This window comes from Plasmodium coatneyi, chromosome 3 (genome assembly GCF_001680005.1).
Source record: "Plasmodium coatneyi strain Hackeri chromosome 3, complete sequence".
Taxonomy (NCBI): domain Eukaryota; phylum Apicomplexa; class Aconoidasida; order Haemosporida; family Plasmodiidae; genus Plasmodium; species Plasmodium coatneyi.
Window position 1 is genome coordinate 671558 of NC_033558.1, and position 26081 is coordinate 697638.

General features: G+C 45.7%; 5 protein-coding genes and 2 non-coding genes across 7 annotated transcripts; 5 read left to right on the forward strand and 2 right to left on the reverse strand.

Annotated features, from left to right (window-relative positions):
* Positions 1–195: 195 nt before the first annotated feature.
* Positions 196–12061, forward strand: PCOAH_00005220 (Uncharacterized protein; the record flags this gene model as incomplete). The annotated part of the gene is made up of 11 exons (XM_020057337.1): positions 196–2450; positions 2559–3074; positions 3176–4929; positions 5075–9764; positions 9865–10012; positions 10117–10227; positions 10321–10377; positions 10480–10547; positions 10701–10769; positions 10914–11090; positions 11212–12061. 11 exons carry the CDS (start codon positions 196–198, stop codon positions 12059–12061), a joined length of 10695 nt encoding a protein of 3564 aa, XP_019912996.1.
* Positions 12062–13058: 997 nt separating this feature from the next.
* PCOAH_00005230 (Uncharacterized protein) lies at positions 13059–17303 on the forward strand (the record flags this gene model as incomplete). The annotated part of the gene is made up of 1 exon (XM_020057338.1): positions 13059–17303. The coding sequence occupies one exon, from the start codon at positions 13059–13061 to the stop codon at positions 17301–17303; it is 4245 nt and encodes a 1414-aa protein (XP_019912968.1).
* An 870-nt stretch (positions 17304–18173) lies between these two features.
* On the forward strand, positions 18174–18629 carry PCOAH_00005240 (Uncharacterized protein; the record flags this gene model as incomplete). The annotated part of the gene is made up of 1 exon (XM_020057339.1): positions 18174–18629. One exon carries the CDS (start codon positions 18174–18176, stop codon positions 18627–18629), a length of 456 nt encoding a protein of 151 aa, XP_019912932.1.
* Positions 18630–19054: 425 nt separating this feature from the next.
* Positions 19055–19126, forward strand: Glu_CTC (the record flags this gene model as incomplete). The annotated part of the gene is made up of 1 exon: positions 19055–19126. It is a non-coding gene; the product is annotated as a tRNA-Glu (tRNA).
* A 560-nt stretch (positions 19127–19686) lies between these two features.
* Ala_TGC lies at positions 19687–19758 on the reverse strand (the record flags this gene model as incomplete). Its single annotated transcript has 1 exon — positions 19687–19758. It is a non-coding gene; the product is annotated as a tRNA-Ala (tRNA).
* A 638-nt stretch (positions 19759–20396) lies between these two features.
* Positions 20397–23807, forward strand: PCOAH_00005270 (Uncharacterized protein; the record flags this gene model as incomplete). Its single annotated transcript, XM_020057340.1, has 1 exon — positions 20397–23807. One exon carries the CDS (start codon positions 20397–20399, stop codon positions 23805–23807), a length of 3411 nt encoding a protein of 1136 aa, XP_019912891.1.
* Positions 23808–23989: 182 nt separating this feature from the next.
* On the reverse strand, positions 23990–25756 carry PCOAH_00005280 (Uncharacterized protein; the record flags this gene model as incomplete). The annotated part of the gene is made up of 1 exon (XM_020057341.1): positions 23990–25756. One exon carries the CDS (start codon positions 25754–25756, stop codon positions 23990–23992), a length of 1767 nt encoding a protein of 588 aa, XP_019912806.1.
* Between the last annotated feature and the right edge of the window lie 325 nt (positions 25757–26081).

The following is a 26081-nucleotide window of genomic DNA, read 5'->3' on the forward strand; positions in this document are numbered from 1 at the left end:
TGTTTTCCATTCAATCTGCTAACATGAGTAACCTTTTGATTGGAACGCCCGTTTCTTCCCTCATTCTGTGTGTGCAAATTTCCACGCGGAACGTAGCCCTAAAGCTGGCTCCCCCCCCATGATGAAACACTCATTTATCAACGTTTTACACGCAAACATGAATGTACTTGTGTAAACCCTGCGCCAACACACAAAATGAAGTACTCATTCCTGGGCCAAAACAACCGGAAGGCAATCTTTACCATCATAGCTAACTACATAAACCTGTCACAGTATGAGCTCGCTCGGTCACTACTACACCATTTGGTGGTTAAAAGTTTGTTCACCGGAGATGAATGCAGCAGGGGGAGGAGGAGAAAGAAAAAAAGGAGGATGACACAGACGGACATATCGACAGAAGAGAAATTGTACTACTTAAGGAAGACGCTCAAATTCATGCGAAGGTTCTTATCTTATGGTTGCTGTCCTCTACAGATTTTTTCAAACGAGCAATCCAGTGCACACTTTCTACTCAAGGTGGCACGTGACTACAACCGGTTTGTTGAATTGATCCTTCGAAATGTACTAACCTGTGGGGTGAGGAAAGAACACCTAGCAGGTCAACCATCGAGAAGCGTCCCGAGGTTGTCACGTGAGCTGCGTTCCATCCTGAGGAAGAAGTACGTGCCTAAGGAGGTGCAAAGCAAAATCGCCTTCGACGCTCTTCTGGCAACCATAGTGGTGCACAGGGAGTACTACCTCTGCGCGTTCGAAGACTCTTCCTTTTTTGCCTTTTCACTGGATACGGTGCAGTGTCTAAGGAGGGTCTATTATTTGTATGTGAAGGCGAGGCAACTACTCTTACAGAGGGGGAAACGCGCACTGAAATGGGACCTACCGGGGGATCACCCCCAAAGATCATCAACAAGGGGGAAGACCAAACTGAAGAACCGCCAGAAGCGCCTCCTAAAATTATTTAACCGAATTGTTCCGTTTAGCGGGCCAACCAGGGGACCTCCCCACGGGAGGAACACCCCCCCGATTAGTAACTCTCCCAACAGAAGAGAAAAACAGTGTTCTCCTCCAAAAATAAAAGAAACAGATGAGCTACACAACATAGACCATCTCGTTCTTCACAGCTGCAGAGTGGTATATTGTGAGAAAACTGATCAGGTCAGAGAGAGCGCCAACCATGAAGGTAACGAAGCAGACAAGAAAAACAAAGCGGAAGGAACATCATCCATGCATATGATATATATCCCCCCGCTTCACATCCTTAACAAGGTACCCATATATAATTATGTAAACACCTTTGAAGAGGAGGCACACTATTTTTTCCAACATAACGTTGTGACTTCCCTATATAGGGAGCTGTTCTGTTTGGTGTTCTTCCTCCCTGCATTAGGAGTAGAGCTACTTCAGACCCTCTGCTTAAATCAGTCCTTTTTTGATTTCCTGCTGAGTCTTCTTTTTCTTTCCAATTGGGATCACGCCGGGGTTAGCAATTATTTGCAGGATGGATCAGATGGTAGTCCACCATTGGGGGCAGCTTGCGGAGGGGGCGTTTCCATGCAGATGGGGGGAAGTGCCACAAACGGGAAGAACCCCGACAAGGAGGACTCACCACCCGAGACGGAAACGGAGGCACAAACAGACGTGGAGACGCTACCCACCCTAGGGAGAAAAGAAAAAAAAAAATTAATAGAAAATTGCTACTTCATATTTGCGCAACTGTACTACAATGTGGTGGATATCTACATCGATGTCCTGGTCGAAAAATTAAAAAGAAAGGACCTGGTGAATTACAACAATTTTTTGTACCTGCTTAAGTTTAACCACCTTTTTGTGAACAACGTTTTTTTCTTTTCCATGTGTTTTGTAAATGCGGGGCATCACACAAATGTAAGGATCAACGGGGAGGATACACACCGGAGAAGCGACCCCCCGAAGAATCTCCACTTCGCTCAAAAGGCTCTGCACAAATTTTACGATTGGCTGGTCCTCCTCGTCTTCCACTACAACGGTGACGAAGCTGCAGTAAACCATTTTGGCCACTTTCCCCAGTACCCACTAGGCAGTGAAAGGAAGGATGAAAACGCAGAAGATGTGACCCTTTACAAACTCCTCCTCAGGGGAGTCGTGCTCCACCTACCCATTAATTACTCACACATACGAGCCGTCTTTTTTTTTTACCTAAATAAAATGAGAGAAAAGACGGCTAAAAGAATGGTTCCAAGTGATAACCACAAGAAGAGCGTCATTTATGATGTACTCATGTCTACTAACACGTTTCGCTGTTCTGGTGAAGGCCTAGTCGTTAATGTGCTTCTTCACCTTTTCAACTATGCAGACGATCTGTACTGTCGCTGGGTGCAGACGTCCGTACTGTACTCTCACGTACGTAGTGGGGGGAAGGAGGATCTCCTGTTTTGCCTCAACGGATCACGGATAAGGGGCGTCCACTTTATGGGGTAATTTAAATATTCCTTCATTGGATGATCTGACCATCACACATGGGCGTAATTTATTTTACTGTTTTTTTTGTTTTTTTTTTTTTTTTTTTTTTACCCAAACCGCAGCTACCTGTTCGACCTGTGCGAAGCGTACATGGCTAGCCAGGAGTTCCTCCATCTGGACAGACTACTTCAAAACTTTAAGGGACTGAAAAACCTCTGCGTGCTCTTCTGCCTGGAGAATGCGATGGACGTCCACGTGAGGAGGAAGTGCCTCTCACAGATTAGGGCCAGCAGGAACAATGTATACCTCTACAACTACATAAAAGACATGAAGGTGAGGGTGAGGATCTCCTCTCATCACTACCAATTGTACAGACAAAACAGGAGGGTAAACCACGGATCGCACAAACGCACATTTACGGAGAATGATATTTTTCTCGCACTGAAGCAGTCATCCAGTGGGGCTCTACTCAATCAGCTGAACCTGCTACAATATGTTGGATACTCCTTTCTCGGGAAAATGGCACAGATGACTCGGTGCAATATTAGGAATGACCTGTACAGGCGGGAGACCAGAATGAACACGAACTTTCTCCTTTTTTACGCGTGCATGAGGAGCATCTTCCTGTGCCTGCAGGGGTGAGTCCGTCCATTGGTAGGTGTGGGTTCTGCCATACGATACTTCTTCCCCCATAGTTATTTTTCCCTCCATCCGCTACTTATCCCACCCCATATTGCAGACGCAGCACCGTGGAGCAGATCAGGAACTACTACAAACTAATTACCTACCGGGAATGCCGAGTAAAAGCCCTCCTGTATATAACTGTTCTCCTCTTCCAGTGCATACAGAACAGACAAGAAGGGGTGAAGCCAAAACTGCTCATGTGGACAATACATTTCCTATCGCGTAAACTCAGATCCATCAAGGAAGACAAATCTCTCTTTCTAACAAATTTAAAATTCTTGTTAATGCAAATTGTATGGCATGTGTACGTCCGTCTGTTTGTCTTCATCCAAAAATGTAGAAGCATACATGTGGACTCAAGAAATGGAAAAAACGGGTTCAGGCGGGTTCTAAGTCATTCCTACGGGTTGCGCATGAGGGGAAGGGAAGATGCAGAAAAAGCAACGCTGTACCACATCGGAGAAAATTCAAATGGGGAGGGTACCCAGAAGGAAGTACTACAAGTTGGACCTGGTAATGACTCTCCTGATGGGATAAACAAACTGGGCTTAGTTGAGCTACCCGTATCTACCACCCCGCAGGGAAAGAGTTTGCGTCAACGGGTAATACCCACCCTGCCATATACAAGAGTAACCACAGAACGGATTATGGTCAATCAACTAATAAGAAAAGTGAAAAGAATTTCATCCCTCGGGGTGCACAACAAAGGGGCGTCTAAGCAGAGTGGGGCATGCAAAAGGGGAAGTTCCATCTTCAATTTTGTAGTTATGGTGGAGAGATACCTGCTCAAGAAGGAGCGTCGTAGAAGACAGACGGTGGGACGCTCCTCCACCAGGAGTATACTACCCATGGGTGACCTGCAGAGCGAAAATGCTCCCTTCAAAAGGGTTTACTTCAAGACAGGTGACCTCACTAGAGGTGACCTAAAAAGGGTTGACTTCAAGAGCGCCGAATTCGAGAGGCACTTCCTGGAACTCATGTGCAGCGATCCGCAGGAGTACCTCTACAGGAACATTGCAGACGGGAGGAACAATCACCTGAACATGTTCATATTTTTTATATACAAAAAGCAGCTATCCAAAGGAAGGTCGCTGCAGAATTTGTTGCACTACCTCGAATTGAGCACACTCTTTAAGAACCTGTACATGGGTCAGCCTATCTTATCATTGGGGAGAAGCGGAAGGACCACACTTCAGGGGAAGTCACTCACCCCCCTCTTCCAAATGATGCTCTTTTACTATGATAAGTACAGGTGGAACGAGGTGAACAGGTACCTCTTGCCGAACAGCTACGGTGTGGACTTGTTCTCTCTTTATAACTTTTTGGATATGTGTGTGTCGTGCTCGAATACGGTGGAGAGTGGGATCGCCCTTCTGCGCTTTGTCAGGGGAAGGATACGCAGGGGCGGCGTACTAACCGGTAAGACGCATCACGAAGTGAATAGGAAGACACGTAAAGATGATGCGTCTTACCGGTTAGAGCGCTTGGCCCATTTCCTGCTCTGCTTCATCGATCGGCTGCACGTGCTGATAAGCATAAAGAGCAGGCCCTCCTTGGGGGAAAGAAATAGGGAAAACCAAAATCCACCAAAGGGGCAAAAAAAAGAAACAGTCCCCTCGAGGAAGGCACCACGGGTCACCAAACCAGTGCTACTAAACAAGTACCTGCTGCTGAAATGCAACTCCCTAAAGGTGCAATCCAAGTTGATCGAAAAATATTTTGTGGACCTGTATAAGAGAAAGTACTTCCTAAAGGATATGTTCCTCAGATTTAACAACTTAAAAAAAAAAAAAAAAAAAATACATAAAAGTGAACTACGAAGAGATGACCAACTGTCTGGATAAGTACTGCCACCTGTTGCTAGAAAATGACAAAGGAGCTACCATCAATTATTTGTTTTTTTTTTTTCTTTACGCCAAGATTCTTATTAAGACTGTACACAGCGCAATGACAGACCAACCAGTGCAGCAAAGCTTTTACCAGTTCGCTTCCCAGTCGAAGGAAAACGTCTCTACCTCTCACATCGTGCATGAAAAAGGGGAAGTAAACTACAACCTATTTTTCATTCTTACAGTAGATGTAGACAGACTGATCAAATTCGCTCTCTTCTTGTGTAACTCCTTTACCAATGCCAGGAGGATGTGTTCTCTCTTCTTCATTCACCACCAGAGGGTGCTCGTCCAAAATATTGCCACTCAGTGTTGCATAAAAAATGCCATTCCTTTGGTTCAGTTCTGGTGGGGGAATGATTCACCGGGGAGGATTTTCACGCCATCGTTTCTGCCTACAGATACGCCCAATACAGATGTTACCCCTCAGAAAAATATATTAGGGTGTAACTATTTGGGAGAGAAATCTGCTGAACAACCTGAGGAGAAGCACCTCATGGGAGAGTTCCTCTTTCTTCTTAATGATGTCGTTGGGGCGCTGGAGCAGGTGAAGCGAAGGATCACTCCCACAGAGGGAAAAAAGAGGAAGAAAAAAACATGCAAATTGAAGCAACTCCTTTTGAATTACATCCAGCATGTGATCGACACACAGGGAGGGGTACCACCAGATGGGAAAATAAAACCTCCTGCACGGAGAGGTAACCCCGCCGAGGCTTCCCCTGAGGAGCGCTTTTATACCTTGAAGAATCAATGCACTGATGACCACCCCAGCGTGGAAGACAAAGATGAGCTAATAAATCTGTTCATATGCCTGGAAAAGTGTGACCACTACTTCCCCTTTATTTTTAACACCCTCTATGGATATGCCTTTTCAACAAAGTATAGTTTTTTGAATAGACTCCTGGTGGAAAGGTACAGCTGCATTAAAAGGATTTTCTGGATTTGTCACAGGGAAAGGGGTGCCTCACCGGAGGACAGCGTCTTACAAACGGTTAACGATGCTACCAGTGTGAACGACGTTAGAAGGGCTGATCGAGAGGTGGGCGTGTACTGCCTCAAGTACAACGACTTGGAACACCTGGACAGCTTCACGAAGTGCCTCCTCTACGCGTCCATCTTCGACAACCAACATAATATGGACTGCCTGCATCTGTACCAGTTGGTGAAGGCACCCAATGGGGAGAAAAAAGTAGACCTGAACACGAAGAAGCTAAACAAGTTTTACGCACCTCTTTTGAGAAAAGTGCAAAATGCCACCACCGAGGAAGTATTCAATAATCCATTTAAATTAAAAGGGAAAACATTTAGTGCACCTCGGAGTTGTGTCAAAAAGGAAGAACTTTTGACGTACCTCCTCAGGGAGACAACCCCTCTGGAGAGTCTTCTCGATGTCGTCGTAAATTTATTCATGGGGGATGATCACACACTGAGTAGGATGACTTTGCAAGAGGTAACCCTGATCGTGAATACCACCTATTGTAGGTGCCAAGAATTTCGAACGGAAGACCAGGCATCGTTGGCGCATACCCTCAGGACCTGTGATCAGGTCGATTGCTACACTTTTGGGAGACTGCCAAACAGCCTGCATGGGGATGTCACCAAGGTGGGTGTGTACATGAGGGTGCTCCAAATGGTTAGTAAAGTGCAGAGGGTATCCAATGGGGAGATTCCCCAAAGTGGGGACCCCCCTAAGTCAGTCCGCCGCTTTACAACGCAACCAGCCCACTGGGTGAGGATCCTCAAAACGATTATGATCGAACCAATGGGCGAGAAAGACACGCTGCAATTCATCACGCAAAATAGGCTTTTCAAACATGCCTCCTTCCTCCTTAACTATAAGTTGGGTCCAGTCACCAGCGTCTCCAAAAGAGAGACCATACTTAAACTGGAGAGGAAATGCAAGGCAGCTTATATTTTGCATCTATGGTGGAGTAACAACCCGAGGAAGAAAAAAAAAATTATTTCCTTTTTGGAGAAGCTGAATGGAGAAAAGGAAGTGAAAACCTTACTAAGCAGTATACTCTATGACCGAGACAACAGTAACCTGCAAGACTTTTTTTCCTTCCTACTTTCCCATTTTGAGACAACCTTCGTGAGGAAGTTCTACCTGCTGGCACTCGTTTCGCACACGTTGCAGTTGCCATCAATCCGCCAGGTCAATCTTAGGGAACTTATTTCTTCCCTTCTCTGGAGGGACAAGTTAGACCTAGACAGACTCATCCTGAGGAAGGACCTGTACAGACCTAAATTGTATACTCTCCTTCGTTACGCCTTTTTGTGCATTCATATTGACTGTTCCAAGGGTGCTTCGTCGGAGGGGGAACATTGGAAAGAGCATCGAAGGGGGAAAAAACACCACCGAGGAAGGACTCACCAACAGAACGCCCTTCCCTACAGTTTGTCCAAATGTCTATCCGTTTTGGAGCTGGCTGCGTTGGTCAGTGGTGAAGACAATGCTCAGCTCCTGTATGAGATATTTTTGCGCGTGACGCAGGTTCTGTTCGATCGTGTGTGCAACCGCATGTGTGACCAAACGTGTGACCGCTTGCCTGGGGAGGACCACCTAGACAGCTGCGTGAAATTGAAAAAGAAGCTGCACCATGTGAATCGCCCCGCCAGCGCGAACGGGAACAAGGAACCGCCGCCACATGGGAAGCTCAAAAAGAAGTTCAGCCTGTTTGGCCAGTTTTTTCAAAAGAACCTAAATGCAAACGGGGTTAACGCAAAAGGGAAGAGCGCCAATAACGCATACATCAGGCATTATCATATGATCAAATCGGAGGAACCACCACAACCAAGATGCAACCAGAACAGTGGGGGAAAACCACAAATAAGCATAAACATCCTCTTGTATACCTTCTATAAAGTATGTTACTTCTTCTATGCAAACTACAAAGAACTGAGAAGAGGAAGCAACCTTCTGTGTACCTTGCTTCCCATGCTGATATATGTACAGACGTCCCTGCGGTTCCGAGTGTGCCTCAAATCGGTCATTAAGCTGGACTTAAAAGAACTCATTGATTTGCTAAGGGTGAAGAACTTCAACATGTGTAACCAACTGATCCATAGAATCTGTTCTTGCTACATCTACCATGTGAATTCCTTTGGGGTTTTAGGAGAACCCACTTTGTTCTTCCCCTTGGCTAGCTCAAAAAGGAGACTCAGCAAATACAAAATGGTGAAAAATATCGTATCGCTGCTAAGGTGTAGCGAGGGAGACATCCCCAGGGAAGTGGTACCCTTGAAGGTGAACAACTTTTATGTGTATAGGTACGCCAACGAAACGTGTGTGTATAGACAGTTCGTCGATGCGGCAGGAGTTGTGGTGCGTGAGTTCGGGGCGGACCAGGCAAGAAACCTATATCAAAGGGATTCTGTAAATCGTAGTACAGTGAAACGAAACGGAGCGAATGCAGTGAACCAGGAAGACCTGTTGCAGACGGTGCAGCGGCTCCACTTCAGCGTTATCACGTTTTATGTGACCCTCTTATCCAAGTGTAATATGGACCTGTACTTGTCTCTGAATTTATTTTTCTCCCTCATGTGCACCTACCACTGGTCAAGCAATCCTTACAAGAAATACAAAAAGCTGATCTCCTACTTTTCCAACGTTAATGTGCATAAGGATAAGGGGGCGAACGTCCTGGGGGGGATGAATAATCACGTGGGGATAAATGAATGGCCTGTTCATAAACTACTGAAAAGAACTAGCAGCGTCAAGAAACCTGCCCCAATATGTTCACCAGGGGGGATATACAAAATGGTCCTCCAAGTGAACTCTGGAGGGGGGATTCACTCTTGGAAGGACTACACCTATTTAGGGTACATCCGGCTGGAATTCAAAAATAAAGGGGATTCACTTTCTAAGGGAGTAGGTCCCTCTCTTAGTTATCATCTTGTAGGAAGCGATGATGTGGCTTCATTCCACCAGCGATTTGTTCCGAAACGGAGTGGCAACCTTCTTCCTTCTTGCAGAAAAAACCGAATGGACTTCCCTGCACAGAGCATTTACTCTCCATCCGCCTCAATATACGTTAGAAGACACCTCCTCACCAGCGTCACTTTCGCCTACCTATACAGCTACCAGAATGACGTGCATTTTGGAGGGGACTGCCGAGAGATTCCATCCGTAAGAGCCCTCACACAGAAGCAGCTCCTTCGGTACGTCATTGAGCATGTAAATAACCCCTACCTTCTGATCAGAAAAGGAATGCATCCTGTGGAGGCGTATCCAGTACATCCACGTGGCTACCCACAGACAACAGGAGAAGGCACCAAAATAGGAACAACCAATGCAAGGACAACCATGATGAGTAAGGTTAACAAATGGCCAGTGGACCACCTTAGGAACAAACAAAAGACCTTCACCTTCACAAGTTATTTGAGACAAAAGAGAGTGGATCGAAATATCAACCTGTTCGCCCACAAATTGGACCTCTTCCAGGAGTACATAAAAAGGATACACAACGATTCTTTGGGAAGACATGTGTTGGATTTCTTCTCATCCATTCAGTTGGCTAACAACTATGAGCGTTTCTTCTATGACGTGGATGCTTCTTGTTCATTCCCTCTGTGTTATGCACACCCGAGCAGCAACTTAGCTTTGTCTTCTCAGTACTTTAAGAAGAGCTTCCATGAGGTATGTTCTAATATGTCTCTCCCAAAATGTGATGCACAGGTGGATGGCGGCACCTGTGCGGGAAAGACAAGGAACCTCCTCTTCATCACATCCCTGTTGTTGCCTTATGGTTCGAGGTAAGTGCAGCAACAATAGCGTTTTCTTCACTGTTTCGATTGTCCTGGTTCGTCCACCGATTTGCCTCTTCACCCCTTTGTCTGATTGCCCTCCCTGCAGGTGCCCGAGGCTGCCAAGCTACAACCTCGCCAAGTGTGACCCCTTCCGCCTGGCCACCCTGAGGAGCTACTTCTCACCGGACACCCTCCTCAGCGTCTGCACCAAAAGCGACCTCACCAAGAACTGCTTCAGGATCATTCGGAAAAAGGTGCGCCGAAAGGGAGGACATTCCCTGGTGCATGCGTGGGTACAACCGAACAACTGCATAACCTCAATTATGATGTGATGCTTTCCCCTCCACTTCCCCCACAGGGAGCGACCAGTGCACAGTTCAGCCGCATCATCAAGAGGGCGTGCAGGCACAACTACATCTACAAAACATTTCAGAACGTGTCCCGCCTCGAGGACCCTCGCTTCCAGCGCGTAAGTTTTTCCTCTCCGTTGCGCTTTCAAGAATCTATCCTGGTTGAACGTTCTGCGTTTTCACAACCTCCTATTTACTTCCTCCTCACTCAGGAAATAAAGTGCCACTTGATGCAACGCAGGATGTACGCCCTACTGTACAACTACCTGGTAGGTGGACACATCACCTATCACATTTGCAAATGGTCTCTCCGAAAAAACACACACACATAGGGGTGTATAAACCATTTTTTCCTTCACAACCCTTCGCAGGTTTTTTCCGGAGACTACCTCAACGCAGTCATACTTTGCGTGCATAACTATTCCATTGCGCAAAACACGTAAAAGAAGAAAATGCCAAATGGGGAACAAGGAAATCGTCCCTTGTGTGCCTACTCAGGGGCTCAATTCAGACGCGCAGAATTAACCACCCACACATCCATATGCGAACAAATGCAGAAAAAAAAAATCCTTTTATATGCTCCTCCCTGTAGGGACACACAAAATGGCTACCTGAACAACGCCCTCGTGAACCTCACCCTGATCAGTGACACGTTTAAGGGGTAATTTTTCTCTCCACTTAGGATGTGCACGGAGCGGTCTTGTTAGATGTGTCTGCGTTTTGAACGGTGGCTATGCATCCTTGCATCGTGCCTTCCGAATCGTGCCCCGTTTCACCACACCCCTTCCTCCCCCCTTTGTGGTAGCTCCAAGATGGGACCTACCTCCACACGGAAAATACCCCACGAACCTTTCATTATATATAACCGCAGCCGCCTTCGCAAGAGGAGCAGCAAATTTTATCGACCCAGCAATTTTAACATACTTTTTGGAGAAACGCAAAAAAGGCAGGGTCATCAGGTCTCCATCGATACGATACACAGGTAGGTCCCTCCATAAGGTGACGCGCCCACACGGAGGGAAGGGAATACATATTGTTACGCAATGCGAGTATGCATAAGTGCACCCCCCTCACAACATCCCCTTTCTTTGCTTACACCGCAGATGCATGGACCTCATAACCCTACAACAGACACTCCTGAACGCCCAGCTGGGTTACCCAGTGAAAATCCTGAACTGCAAAAAATTGGAAATCTCCCTGTGCATACACATTTTAGTTTACAAGAAAAAGTACAACCTCGCAGATAACGTTATAAATGTGTACCAGTGGAAGTACACCTTCACGTACTGTCTGGCTTGTCTGTTCTGCATACTGCTAGAAGGGGATTTTTACTTCCTGGAGGACGTTTTCCACTACGTTAAGATAAAGCTCAACAATGAGGACGTGAGCATGTTCCTCCTCCACGTCGTGCACTTATTTTTGGAGTACCGCACGAAATGGAGGCACGTCTACGAGCGTGTGAAGTGCGTACACGGTGGCTATCCCGGGGGGGAACTGCATAGGCAAGACCATCCTGATGACCACCGTACGGAGCAACGTTCCTTCCTGCACGACGTGCTGCGTCACATCACCGACAACGATTGCCTGTTCTACGCACACACCCTCCTCTTCATTCACGACAAGCAGCAATACGCAGGCATCCGCAAAAATATGAAACGCCTCTTATTCAGTAACATATGCAAAAACGATATTTACAGAACAATTATCGGGGCATACAAGTTTATCCACCAGGATCACCGGATGAACTTTAACTTGATTCATGAGAATAGGGGATCCTTTAAAAAGTCTTCTCTCCGCAGGATGAACTTAACAAACTCTGGTGGCATTCAAGACGACTACAACTTTGAGCAGCTGATGTCGTTGGCTAAGAAGTACCCAGACAACATAAAGGAGAATATCACGCGGGAAATTTTAGCCATTCGTCATGTAACCGTGCAGCAACGCAGCGACTAGCCAAATGGACTACCCAGATGCAACACCGACAGTCCATTCTCTCTCCTTCCCTCCCCTTTACGCATATACACTTCTGGCGCTGCTTAAAAAACTCGGTCAAGAAGAAATGTGTAAACGTGTTTTCCTCTTCTTTCCCCGCATGCGTGTGTAGGTTCGTTCGTTTGTTTATATTTTTTTTTTTTTTTTTTTTTTTTAAATTTCCGCACCTGCGACGTACGCACGTGTAGTTGTTCCGTTCAGCAGTTCTACAGGGGCAGTTACATTTCCCCGCGTAAGGAAAAAGCATCACCTCCATCTTCACTGTCACCAAGATGGATGCTCCCACGGGGAAGCGCGTTAATAAAGGAGCCTCATTTGGCATAGCGCACTTTGGGTGTGTTCCCACGCAGCTGTGTAAAACTTGCTTGCATTCGATGAGGGCCTCTTTACCCACCCGATGGCGTCGCGCAGGTCGAGTGCACAATTGCTCAGTTCGGCGTTTCCTCCTGTGGGCAGTTCGCCCCGTTCAGTGGTGAACTTGCCAAGTTGGCTCCCGCGTGTTGAAATCCGTTTGGCCTTATCTTAAAAAGGGGCACGTCAAGAGAGCGACCTACGGTTAGCACGCGATGGTGCATAGTATGCAATGCCCATCTGGATACGTAGGGAAGTTATCACGTTACAGCTGACGCGGGAAGAAGCCCCTCCTTTGAAGAACCCACTTCACACAACCGTTGTAAAAGGGATAAAAACCACGCCTAACTCGCACCAACACATTCGTTCATGCTGATTTGGGAATAATCCCACGGGAAGGAATACCCCAACCAAGTTGCACAAACAAAAGGAGAAAGACAACATTACTAAGGAAGGGACGACAAACAGAGTTTGCATTTTTTTTTTTTTTTTTTTCTGTATCGCTATATAGAGGAAAATGTAATAGCTCCTTTGGAAGGTTCCACACGTTTCAGCTGTTCGTGGGTACACTACAAAAAAAAAAAAAAAGGGGTGACGCGACGGAAGGATGACCAGTCGATCGAAGCAACGGGAACACGGAGGGACGGTCAGGACGATGAACCATCACGAAGAGACAAGCAGAACAAACAGAAAAGGAACAGGAGAGGAAGGAGTAAACATGGAAAACATTAAAACGTTGTATCATATATTCTCTAGTGCAGATGGGAACCATATCGATGGGGGGGATAAAAAAAAATGTGTTAAGGATATGCGTGACTTGACGGGTGGTACACAAAGTACCGCAGCAGTAGTGGTTCCCCCGAGGAGGGACAAAAAGGGATCGTCCAAAGAGAAGGAACTTTTAAACCATTTCAATTATTTGGGCCATTTTGGAGAGTACAGTTGTTCCCACTTAACTGATGCAGAAAGGAGAAGAAACAAAAAAGACGATCCCTCATTCCAGCAGAGTGTTGAGGTCACCCTAGATTGGGAAGCTTTACAACGAGTCGATGATCTCTGCGGTGATTACCCTGCAGAAGAAGAGAGAGTTGGAGGAGGTGAATTTTTTGATAATTCCAAACGGGGGATGCAAAATCGGGTTAGTCATTTGAAGTATCACAACGGCGGTGAGAGGAAGGACACGTCTTCCAGTCCAACCGAAGGGGAAAAATCTGAACAGTCGCAGAGAAGGCAACCTTATAGGGGTGACGCAGTCCAGTTAAGAAGGGAAATCAATCCAAGGGAAAGTAACCAAACTGGAGAAACAAACAAAGACCGTTTTGTAAGCCCATCAAATGAGACCTCCTTCTATGAAGCGTTTAAAGGAACCCACTTTGATAAGCCATTTTATCGGAACAGCAATGTGGATAAGGTCCTTAAACCCCAGCAGAGTAACCTCGAGAGGACAGAAGAACACCTGGGAGGGGCAAAAATGACGCCACTAAATTGGGATCGAAAATATAGTACACTTATTCATTTACCAATCGGTAATCCCAAAGGGGACCTTATCAAACGCAACGCGAACAATGTAGAGGTGGAACCGGCGGAGGACCCATTTTTGAACCTCATTGATCAGGAGAACAGCACAGATGAGGTCCCCCTTTTTGAGGACCACTCCTACAGGGAGGACCTCACATCTGCTATCTTCGATTCTAATGCGGGTACAAATGACGGGGCAAACAAGATGGACCCCCTGGGGGGAAGCATTCAAAAAAGGGAGGACCTAATCCAAATGGATGACTTCCACACCCGTGATGTGTCCCCACTTGGGAGTGAAAATATCTTTGGTGAATCCACCAACTGGAAGGTGATGAATATAAATGAGGAGGCAGTTCTATTCAGCAGAGAATTGCCCATTTGGGAGAGTTCCCCCCTCGAGGGAGAGTTCCCTAGTAGTTTGTTCCCTATGGATGGTGATCATTTCACTGGAGGGGAAACAAAAGGAGGAAGGTTACACATCGGGGGTGACGGCACTGCTGGTGGATACAAGGTAGACAAACCTGTTCAGTGGGGTAAGCCTAATCGGGTGGATCATCCCCAAATGGTCGATGTAAGAAGAGGGGACAACAACCCATGTGTAAGTCGATTTAAGAAGAATTCCTCACTGGAAAGAATAAAGTTGTTACATGACGAATTGATAAACCTGAGTGATGGTTCTTCTACCTCGGGGAAGACGACCTCGACGAGGAAGGGGACACCTCCTCGTGGGGAACCCAATGTGGGGTGGCTTTCCATGGGGGAAGAAAAGACGCAAAGTGGTAAAAACCCCCCTTGGGGGGAACAAGACTTTTTCGATTTTGAGCAAGATGAAGGGGTAGGTGCACCCCAAGGGGGAAAGGCCGACTGGGTTACAGACACCCACAAGCGTTTGGCATGCAGTGAAGTAGGAACCGCAAAAGGAGAGTCTCATGTGGGACTTCTAACAGAGACGCGTCATCAAAGGGATGGCAAAGCGGAAGTGGAAGACGTACTAACCTACGACGAGCACTACCTAACCGAGCAGCGGATGGTGGAAGAGGCTGCACCGATGGACGACGAATGCAGCTCCTTCCTAGACATAATTGATGAGATAGTTAACGTCAGCAAGGATATAATCGGAACGGATCAGAACGAGGATGGCGTGGTGGAGGTTTTACAGGGGAGTCCAGACGAAGGTATAGAAAACTCACACATTGGGGGGCACCTCGATGTACCAGTCAAGGCAGTGGTAGAACCAGGTCAGGTATCCACCCATGCAGGTGTTTATAAGGATCCACCTGAGCATAACCTTGTCGAGGATGTGTATTTCCACTTTGACCAATTGAGCGAGTCGTGCAGGAAGAGGGAGGAAGGGGAAGACTCCATCCGTGGGGCTGTTCACGAGAATACTAACAGTACGGATGTGAATGCCCAACAGGTGACACACCCACATTCGAGAAACAGATTGGGTGAAAGGGAAGATGACACAAGTGGGATACAGGAAGAGGACCCCCAAGAGATCCCCACCTGTGAGACCACCTCAGAAGGGGTAGACCTGCCCACTATGCAGCTCCTCGAGGGGCTGTACCGTGTGCTGATGTGTAGAGAATATTTGGAGGCACTCCCTGTGTTGGCTGCACACACGGGGGGGAAGCGAGCAGAAAGGAACCCCATAAGAGGAACAACCCACTGTGGTGCAGGTAACTACCAAAGTGGTGGACCCCTCTGCAGAAACGTAAGTCTGATCACCTTCCACAACTACCTCCGTAGAGCCAAAAAAATGAACAAACGAGGCTTCCCCGAAATGTACGACTACAGCGATTACGTCTACACACACATCGAAAAGGTCCTACGAATGGATATAAGGCGCTTTTTCTTCACCAGCAATTATCTGGAAAATATTAACAGGTATGTAATTAAAAAGAATAGACTAATAAATGACCTGACGAATGCTCAGAACTTTGTGAACGATTTTTTACAGAAAAAGGAAAACGTTATTACACAGAAGAGATTTTGTGATGACGTGACCTACCCGATGTACTTTTTAATTTTCACCGATCTGTTAGTCACCCTGTGGCATACGTCCCTCTTCCATTTGGATGGAGCCAACTGGAGCAAGATGGTTCGCTTCCTAACCAGGCGTCTCCACAAGAAGACAACTATTCACGTGTTAAGAAGGAGCCACTCCTTTCTGTCTCGCATTTATAGACACCTCACCAAACATCCCCTCGATGAAAAGGAAAAGAAAAAAATAATTAGAATTGTTAAACGGAGCAAAAGCTTCAAAACGGTTCAGAGGAACATACACAGAATCAACACCTTTTGTTTTTATGTCCTCATTTTTTTCCTCCCCCTGTCTGTACCTCCATTTGGCAAGGAACTCAACACGCGTGACTACTTTATGCATTGCTTTCTCAGAAATATGAACAAGGTCGTTCTGAGGTACGCCAAGGAGCATACCACTGACGGATTGGGCGTTTCCTCCGGGGGAAACCTCCACACTGATGCTCCCCCCTCGAAAAACCGACGAAGCGAAAACATGGGCCACGTCGTACGGAAAGTCGTCAGAAGTTCGAAGAAGAACATCTGCCGGCTGAAGATGCAGAGCCTCGCGCAGGTGTTCCGGTGCTCCTTCGAAGATGCCCCGTGGGGGGGTAGACCGAAAAGCGGAAGTACTAGGAGCCATACAAACGGACTGCGAAACCGCCATCCGAACAACCTCGTAGACCCCCTGCGGGATATACACATAAGCGCCAGAATCGAGCAGATCGAAAAAGAACTGACCGCCTACCTCAGAGCAAACGCCCATTTCCACGACACCTTCTTTAACGTCATCGTGCCAATGCTGAATGACATTACAACCCTTTTGGAAAACCTCCAGGCGATCTTTGCCCTGTACGTAAAGCACAAAGTGCAGAACAGTAAGAAGCTGTTTTTCTTTCGTAACCCATGGTTATGCAGTTATGACGTCTTCCTGTCGTTCACTCAGTCAGGGGGACCCGCCCCAAACTACGCAGAAAAAAGTGGAATGACCAGCGGTCTAGCGGGCAGCTTAACTGACGATTCAAGAGACAGCCTACCCTCAGACTTCGCTGCCTACATTGCTCAGCAGGACCGCCAGCTCGCGCAGGAAGACCTAGGCGCACTCTACGACATCAAGAGGGTTAAGGAAATGCTGCTCCTGGAAAGTAGGAAAAAGGGCACATCCCGCAGGAACACAAATGGGGACCGTCCAAATCACGCCAAGTTAAACACCTACTATTCCTACATTTTAAAGTTATGCCATGACGAGCGGTACAAAGAAATAAACACGAGGGCTTTGAAGTGTCTATTCTGCAGTTTGTATTTTAGTTGATCATTCGGGGGGGGGGGGTTAAGTTAGGGTTACCTTTTCCGTTCCCCACCCGCCACATCCTGCACGTAGTAATCGTCTGTTTAATAAATGCGCAGCTGCGGGATACCTATGTGGTGCTGCTCCCAGTCCTCACTGGTAAAAAGAAAAATGTAACCTTTTTTTGCATCCAAGGAATTGTTTATTTTTCCTTTTTTGTCTCAATCCCCTGGGGTACAACACTCTGTATGTCCCCGGTCTTCACCTGTTTTTTTTTTTTTACTATATATATATATATATTTTTTTTTTTTTTTGCGTACCCTGCTCATTTGTCCCATTTGCACACTCAAGTGAAATTTTAAAAAAAAATACATTTTTAAGGATAATAACCCACGTGGAAGACTTTGAATTTGCGTCTAAGATAGCCGGATGGTAGACCCAAAGCAGACCCATAGGAGTGCGCATATGCACACTTTCACCCGTATGGGTTAACCAAGGGACGGTTCCCCCTCTTTAAATGGCTACCCCACACAGTTCTGTCACAGAATAGCGTTTTTTTTTTTTTTTTCTTTTTTTCCTTCAAATTCGCGTAGGGTCATCCCCACTGTGTTGTATATACACCCTTTCGTGAGGATCACCCATAGGGTGCGCTAACGCATATAAGGGATTATGCCTCCTACCCCAGGTGTTCCATGGGGAGTACCCTCAAAAATGTGAGTACATCTGCTCATGTAGATATATCTACATGCTTGTGTTGCCACCTCCTCTAAATCTTAACCGTTTAACCATCCACGTGGTGAGAGACGCCCACTTGCAAGCACGAAGAGTTAATTCTTGCAGGGAGTGTGCCAACCACCCCCCTTGTGCTCGTCCCTGTTAGTTACCCTCCCCCAAATGAGAAGGATACCAATTAGCGCAGAACCCACGCGGCGATCTCTGTTACCGCTGCGTCTGGTGCTTCTCATGCTGGTAGTGGTACTGTTAACTGCAGGAGGAGTTGCAAAATGTGAACTGTCAGACAGGGGAGTGAGCCAAGTAGACACACGAAACACAACTGAGGAACGCATTATGGATATCCTTAACTCGGTTACCGTGGGTCAGTCCATTAAACGAGAAAGGAACCTACTAGATGATATGGCAAAGTATATACACTATTTGAAAGTCCTCAGTTTAGTAGCCCCGCGTGAGAATGTAGAAGGCGAGAGCGAGGGCTTCATTAACGTCGATACTACTGGAAAGGGAACCAAGCGAAAGGGAAGACTTCACATTGTGTACTCTACACAGGGGAACAATTACAAAAATAATTTAAACGACGTGAGGAGGGAAGTTAATAGGCTTTTATTTACTTAAAAGAGGAGAATGCGTGGGTAAAATTGTGGCTTCGTTTGTCCGTCCTTTTACCTTTCCACGTGAATGCTTCACCTTTTGCCCGAATATGGGTAAACAGTATTAACAAAATATAGCAAGCGATATTGTGCTCTGCTAGCTAATTTGTGCAAACTCCCTAAGCGGGGAAATTGTATGACCAAGGAGTGTTTGTCCATTTTTCACTTTTTGACTTTTTTTTTTTTAAACAAAATGAACTTAAATGAACTCACCCGAAATGGGACTTGCGTTCCTGAGGAGCGTTGAAAAGTGCCTCACCATTTATATAGCTCGGTAATCTGGTTACTGTGGCTACTCCTTTTACTTCCTTTTTTTATCATATATATATATATATATATATATATATATTTTTACGTAAGATGCATGCCTCATAACAGCATTCTATTATATCCCACGTGGTCTAGTGGCTAGGATATTCGGCTCTCACCCGAAAGGCCCGGGTTCAATTCCCGGCGTGGGAAAACGCAACGAAAAAAAAGTTAAAAATAGAAAAAGTTTTTTTTAATAAAATAATTAAATAATTTTACGCAAAGGAAAAGAAAAAATAGAAGCATAAAATAAAACTAGATTTCTTTTTTATTTTATTTTTTTTTATTTTCAGGAAGGCAAGCAAATTATATTTTTTTTAATGTGTTTTAAACGGTATATACTCTTTATTTTGTGCCCTTTGTCGTTAACAGAGTCCTTGGCAAGAAACACCACAGTCACGATTATAACTTTCTCCTGGTGAAAACATCCCAGTATCCCATCTGCGCTGACATTTTAAAACTCTGCATAATATCACGCCAAAGATTTTAACAAAATTGCCTCCTCAAAAATTCACTTGCCGTAGGAAGTAATATCCCCCCCGGTGTTGCGTTATTCTTGCCCTACCGCGAAGTTCCGAAAAAATAAGTATGTTATATTTCCTGTTCCAAAAAAGAAAGAAAAGGAAATCAAAAAATAAATAATTTTCTTTTATTTGTTATCACATTTTAACTTTATTTTAATTAAACCTTTTTTTTTTTTTTGGCGCAAAAAATGGACAGACGGGGAATTGAACCCCGGACCTCTTGAATGCAAATCAAGCGTGATACCACTACACCACCTGCCCGTATAATTATATAAGGTGCTCTATCAACATGGTTCCGACTGCTTGTGCCCTGGCCCCTGCATGGTATTTCTCCCCATGACGTTGCTAATCGTGGAAAAATTAACAATACATTTTAGTACTTGCTTCTCGCCAATTGCTTAAAAAAAAACGTTTACAAAAACGACGAAAAAATGTTACAGTTAATTTTTGGAGATGCAAAAGTTTGCTAACGGGAAAACACGCGATGGACTGAAAATAATTTTTTCCCTATTTCGTTGTGAAAAATGAGGAAGGCAACTTCTCTGTGCTTCTCAAGTAGCACTTTTTTCATCGCTTTTTTTTCGTCACGCCCATTTTGACGGGGCGGAGTAAGGAGGCCACAGGGCTAAACGAACTAATGTGCAGCTATATAGCCCAACGGTACATCCACATGTAGAGAAGTGACCCTGATTGGGAACCTAGCTTGTCAGCTAGTCGTGTCGCCGTGCACCCATCCCCTTTGGAAGAGAGACGTCTTGATGGGAAGTCTATTTTCCCACCTGTTCCACGTTAGAGGTCCACCCGGTTGCCGCTTGGCGAACTCCCCCAAACGTGACAACTCCGAACGTAGGTACACACAAGTAGGCTGGCTGAAATGCTCCCTCCGGTTCGTCCCCTAAATGGTGCTCCTGAAGCATGCGTCTAAAGGGCGATCCATTGTTAGCAGGGTGACCGGGGGGGTGAGGCTAGTGTGTAGTGGGGGAGACGACCATGCATTGGTTGCCAACGGAGCGGTTGCCCCCCCTTGTGGGGAATCCCACCTACGGGAGTTCACTAATGCAGACAAAATCGTGTACCACAATGCAGAGGACTTGCGCAAGTTCTGCGACAGAGCATTTAAGAAGTTTCGATCCGAGCTGAACATATTGACATCATCCAACAGGGAATATGTGCCGTACCACCTGTTTGACTTCTTCCTCTCACGGGGGTCATTCGAGGGGTTGCACGAAAAGTTGGCCCTCAAGGTGGAACAGTTAAAGAGGGCACAATCGAACGTGCGCAAAATCGGGGAAGCGTGCCTCCCCGGGGCTGACAAGCTTCACGATGATGAAGGTGGGGATTATTCCCCCTATTTTTTGCCACACTTGTCCGACGCGATGGAGGGGGACGTGGATCAGAATGTAGACCGTGAAGGATGTGTGCAAAAGAAAAATATATCCTATGGGGAGGGAAACAAAAATGTGAAGAAGGAGAAAAGCATATCGTCGTTATTGCAACTGAAACAAGTTAACCACCTAGACATAGACTCGTATATAAAGTTAAGTTTACAGAGGAATTTCCACGTTCAATATTTGACAACAGTTCAGTACTGTTTATTTCCACTGTTTGTAAAAAATTACGACATTTTAATTCACTCTGTTAAAGGCACAGGGAAGACGCTATCCTACTGTCTCCCACTTGTCCACAAAATAATTGCCCAGATAGGTAAACTTAAAAGGGATTTTCCTCACTTGAAAGACAACTACGTCCTTGCGCTGATTATCTGTCCGAACAGAATTCTCGTCGAACAAACATATGCAATTGTAAAAAAGTTACTCATGTACCATCCGTATGGTATCATATGCCACTACATGCATGGAAAAAAAAATATGAACATGCAAGGTGAAATTGAAGAATTAAAAAAAAAAAAACCACACATTATTGTGACCACTCCAGCTAGCTTCATCAATCATATGAAATTCACCTCTTCCTTCAAAGACATGCTTTTTTTATGTGACACAATCATCGTGGACGAGGCGTACTTTCTATTAAATTCAAATTATTTAACGAACGTTTTAACCATAAAGGATGTTCTGCCCAAGGGCCATCAAACCGTTTTACTAACCTGTCATGTTAATAATTTTTTAAAGCACTTGGCCTTCAGATTTTTGCGCCTCAATTATGTGTACCTAAATTTAGTGCACAACTGTGTGTATGATGATGACACCTTTGAGGCTGCCACTCGGGGGGGTACAGACCACCAGTGTAATGACGTAACAGATGGGAATGAAGAACGGAGTGACCTTTCAAATCTGACCAATCGGGCGAACCCCCCATTCGAGCTGTACCACCGACTGAATGCTAAGCTCCTCTCCCTCCACAAAAACAACATACTGAACTGCACGCAGCTAGAAAAGCTTTGGTACTGCAAAGACGCCAAGACGTTTTACGACCACGTTAATGCATTCGATGCGTACCTCGTAGGGGAGCCCGGCCACCCGACAGAAGGGGCATGCATCAATGAACAAGGACCAACTCGCACTGAGATGCATACCTCCTGGGAAGGTAAAACTACTGCGGGTGAGCGGACAAATGGGACAGGTCCAAATGAAAGACTCCTTCCCGAATGTACACATAAAAAGGGTGAAGGAAAAAAGAGGGAAGAACCACTGGAAGAGCAAAAAAAGAAACTCACTCTAAGCCACAGCGATTATAATAACTACACACAGTTCAGTCGAACACACGCCAATTATGAACAAAACAAAGGGAGAAACATCCCCACGCATATATTCCTAACGCAAGAGTATTTAATATACGAGTCGGACAAACTTGCCTTAATAATCTTCAATATTCTCTGCAGAGAGCTCCTCTCAAAGGAGCGTATAAAGATAGTCCTCTTCATGCCCACTGTAAAAATGATCCAATTTTTTTACGTCATTTTCAAGCACTACATTTTTAAGGGCTACCTGTGTTTGCTCTACCTGCGTGGAAAGCAAAGGGCCCACTGGGCGTGCGCCAATTCGGACAGTGCTGCTGTACACCCGCAGAATCATCACTACGATAAGGATCGTGTTACCTTTTCAGTCTCTTCCACCCCCTTTGTTCTGGCCCATCCAGAAGTGGAGAGCGCAGCAGAGGGGGGATCCAAACGTGGGAATGGTTCCATCGAGTTTGGGGATAGCGAAACGGACAGTTCACTCAATATGGAGGACCCACACGCAAACAGAGACAAAGCAAAGAGTGAAGAGAGCAAATGCGATATTGCTGATTATAAGTACCAACGTGAGTACGAACTGCTGAAAGACGTCATATTCTCCTGTCTGCACTCCAAATTGAGTGTAGATAAAAAAATGTACACCCTGAACAGATTTAACAACTCGGAGGGGAAGAGCAAACAAGTCTTATTCGCCTCCTCCTTGTTGTGTCAAGGAATCGAAGTAGACAAAATCGACTTGGTAATACAGGTAGGGGTATGTACCACCGTTGATGAATACGTTCTGAGGACGAATCTCGCCACATCGAAAAATACGAAGGGACGCAGCCTGCTCTTGTTAAACGAGTTAGAGGGGCATTATTTGTTCACTCTTTACAAAAACAACATAATGATTAGCAGCATCAGCAGGAGCTACTTGAGAGATATATATAAGGACAACCCTTTGTTGGATGCTCTGTTGAAGTATAAGCGCAGGGGGGTCAGTGTGCCAAGTGTGTGTAGCGAGGATGACCAACGCTCAACGGGACAATCCGTTAACGATAAGGACAAGGACGATGATGTAGGTGACGTATCGGGAGTAAAGCATACGCATGTGGGGGGAAATTATCACTATGCTTATAAGCCCCCACTGAGACACATCGAATGGCACAAACACGAACACCTGCTCTGTTCGTGCGAGCTGATGTACAGATCGCTCCTCGGGTTTTATTGTCAACAAAACAAATTTCTCAAGTATGAAAAATGGCAAGTACCAAGTTTAATTAAAAGTATGATTTACTCGTTTGGCTATTTTGATAATTTTTATGTAACGAAATCGATGGCTGCAAGACTTCAAATTTTAAATGCACCTGACTTGTTTGTAAAGTTTAATGCCACCCCGAGGAGTGTGCTCATGTCCGCGCTGCCATCTTACAAGGGGTACAAGTCCCAGATGAATGAACTTTGGCGGAAAGGCTGCGTAGATGGTCAGTCAGGCGAAGTGTCACCCTCAGGGGAGGACTCACCATTTGACACAGAACATGGGGAAGTCAACTTGGAAGAAAAGGCAGAAAGACGAGAAAGTGGGGATTACGAAAGGCATCCCCTGTATTTCCCCATTCGAACATATTTGTCTTGATCTCCGCAAGGGGGGTTATTTCCTTGGTGATTTTATTGCGGTACGTTATCCGTGCACGACGATTCGGCTGTATATATTTTGGCTATTTTGTGATAGCTAGCCCTTTTAGCTATTTTTTTTTTTTTTTTTTTTTCCTGTTCATAATTTTTTTTTGGCTAGCTGTGCCGCTGCCCGATGAGGCCTCACAGTGTTATGTTGTTGTTTCTGCGCAGCGTGTTCACAATAAACCTGGACACGCAGAGAACCTCGCGGCGACTCTTGCAGGCGTAAAGGACGACGTTGCCAGAACTGAACAGGAGGACCGTCCTGACGGAGGGATGAATATTCGGCGGACATCCTTTTGCGAAGTTATTTTGCAGAATGGGATCCAAACTGTCTTGTTGAATTAGCTTACACAAAAGAGAATGGTCAATTCGAATATATATAATATTGTTAATGTCTGTAAGGATATTCTTAAATTCTTTATACTTGTAAATTTTGGAAATATCAAAATGTCTCAACTTAACGTTAAAAACGGAGACGAGCTGCTTAATGTTCATATGGTCCATATCGAATGTGATGTCATTTCGCGTGATGTACTTCCACCGCCGGTACGTGTCAAACTGGTATATGCACTTTTTGCTGTGCAGGGATGATTGATCAAATTGGTTTGCAAATGGACCAATCTCGCTATGGTGCTGCTTTTCCATCGATTGATCATTTTGTTCGCTGCCCGAAAATTCATTTTTGCGATCCGCTTGGGAGTTACTTGGTTTGAAATGCGTCAATTCGGAGGAGTCCCTCGCATGGTCACATAAATGGGAAGGCGGCGACTCTGACACGTTCGCAATTTTGTCATTGTCTTCGCTTTTATACTCATCTGAGGAGGATCCTTCAGGAGAATCCACTTTTGACCCCCCTCTCTTTTCCTCCACCTGAATGGGAAATTTACCCCCCTTGGAATGGATATCCATTTGTTCGTTCCCCAATTGGGAAGGAACATCTGCGTGGGGTTTTTTGGAAGTCCAACTTTTGCACCCCCCCGATGGGTAATACTTACTACTTTCGGGTGGGACTTCCTTGGCCTCCTCCCAATCGCCCTGCTCATACTTTTTAATTTTGCCCCTTAGTTCTTCAATGGCCGTTTCGCAGAAGAGAATCGTTTCGTGGACCATTACCTTGTCCTTTTTTGGGGAGCCCTCATCGGGGGAAGTAACCTCCCCTGTAATGTTTTCCTCAGGAGTGGACTCCCCCGAAATGGACCCCCCCTCGTGTGGGTGCACGATCTGGTCATCACCAAAAGATGGCAAACCCGCTGCAGCTGTTGCTTCTTCCCGTTGAAGCTCCACCACTTCGTGATGTACACCCATATCGCACCCATTTATATACGTCCAAAACGTTTTATATTTCAATCTCTTAATGACCTTAATAAGAATGAGCAAGCCTTTCCTCAATGTTAACGCCCCGTGGACATGCACAGATCCGTTTTTGTGGATGAAACAAACAGCATATGGATTCTGCAAAAATATTTTCACGACGTTTTTCCTTATTTTATAATTCTGGAAATAAATGAACAGACTGTTTTTTCTTTTACCTCGTCCATCCTTAAAGAGGGAGTCGTCTTCCTTTCCACTACACACAACATCATCGTAAATAATTTCTGTGTTTTTGAAGGACCTGGAGATGAGTATCAAGTCGTGGATGCTAAAGGTACACATTAGGTGGATGTAGATCCAGATGTTTTTTATATATATGTTTAGTCCTAACTGCTCATCGTATAACCGGTTGTCGTCGTCTTGGAACATCTTCCTGAATTTTATTTTCGCCTCTTCATGCATAGACGACAGCATGTCACACTTGACGATGCTGTTTCCAGCGTTCACATCGAGTAGGACTCTACTTCCATGTTCTTCTTCCTCACCGTGTTGGCTACCCTCTTGCACCTCCCCCCTGTTTGGGAATTGACTCATTTCGGCTCTTCTTCCCGTGCGCGAAGTTGCGTGCACCTTTTTGTGAAGCTCGCCCTGGATGCTTCCGCCATGCTAATGGCGAGGAGTCCCCCCCTTCGTGCCACACAACGGAAACTGTCCACAGGGAGGTGCAACAAAAAAAAAAAAAAAAAATGATCTTCCCTGAATGAGGACAAGTAAATTTCACATTGCGCATAAAAGGGTGAAAGGTCTGTCCCTTGTCCGGTGTATGCTAACCCAGTGTGTTGACCCCTACGTCATAGGTCAGCAAGCCTTTCTAGTGTGCGCCGCAGTGGATCTAAAAATGAGGATTTCAAAAAGGGGG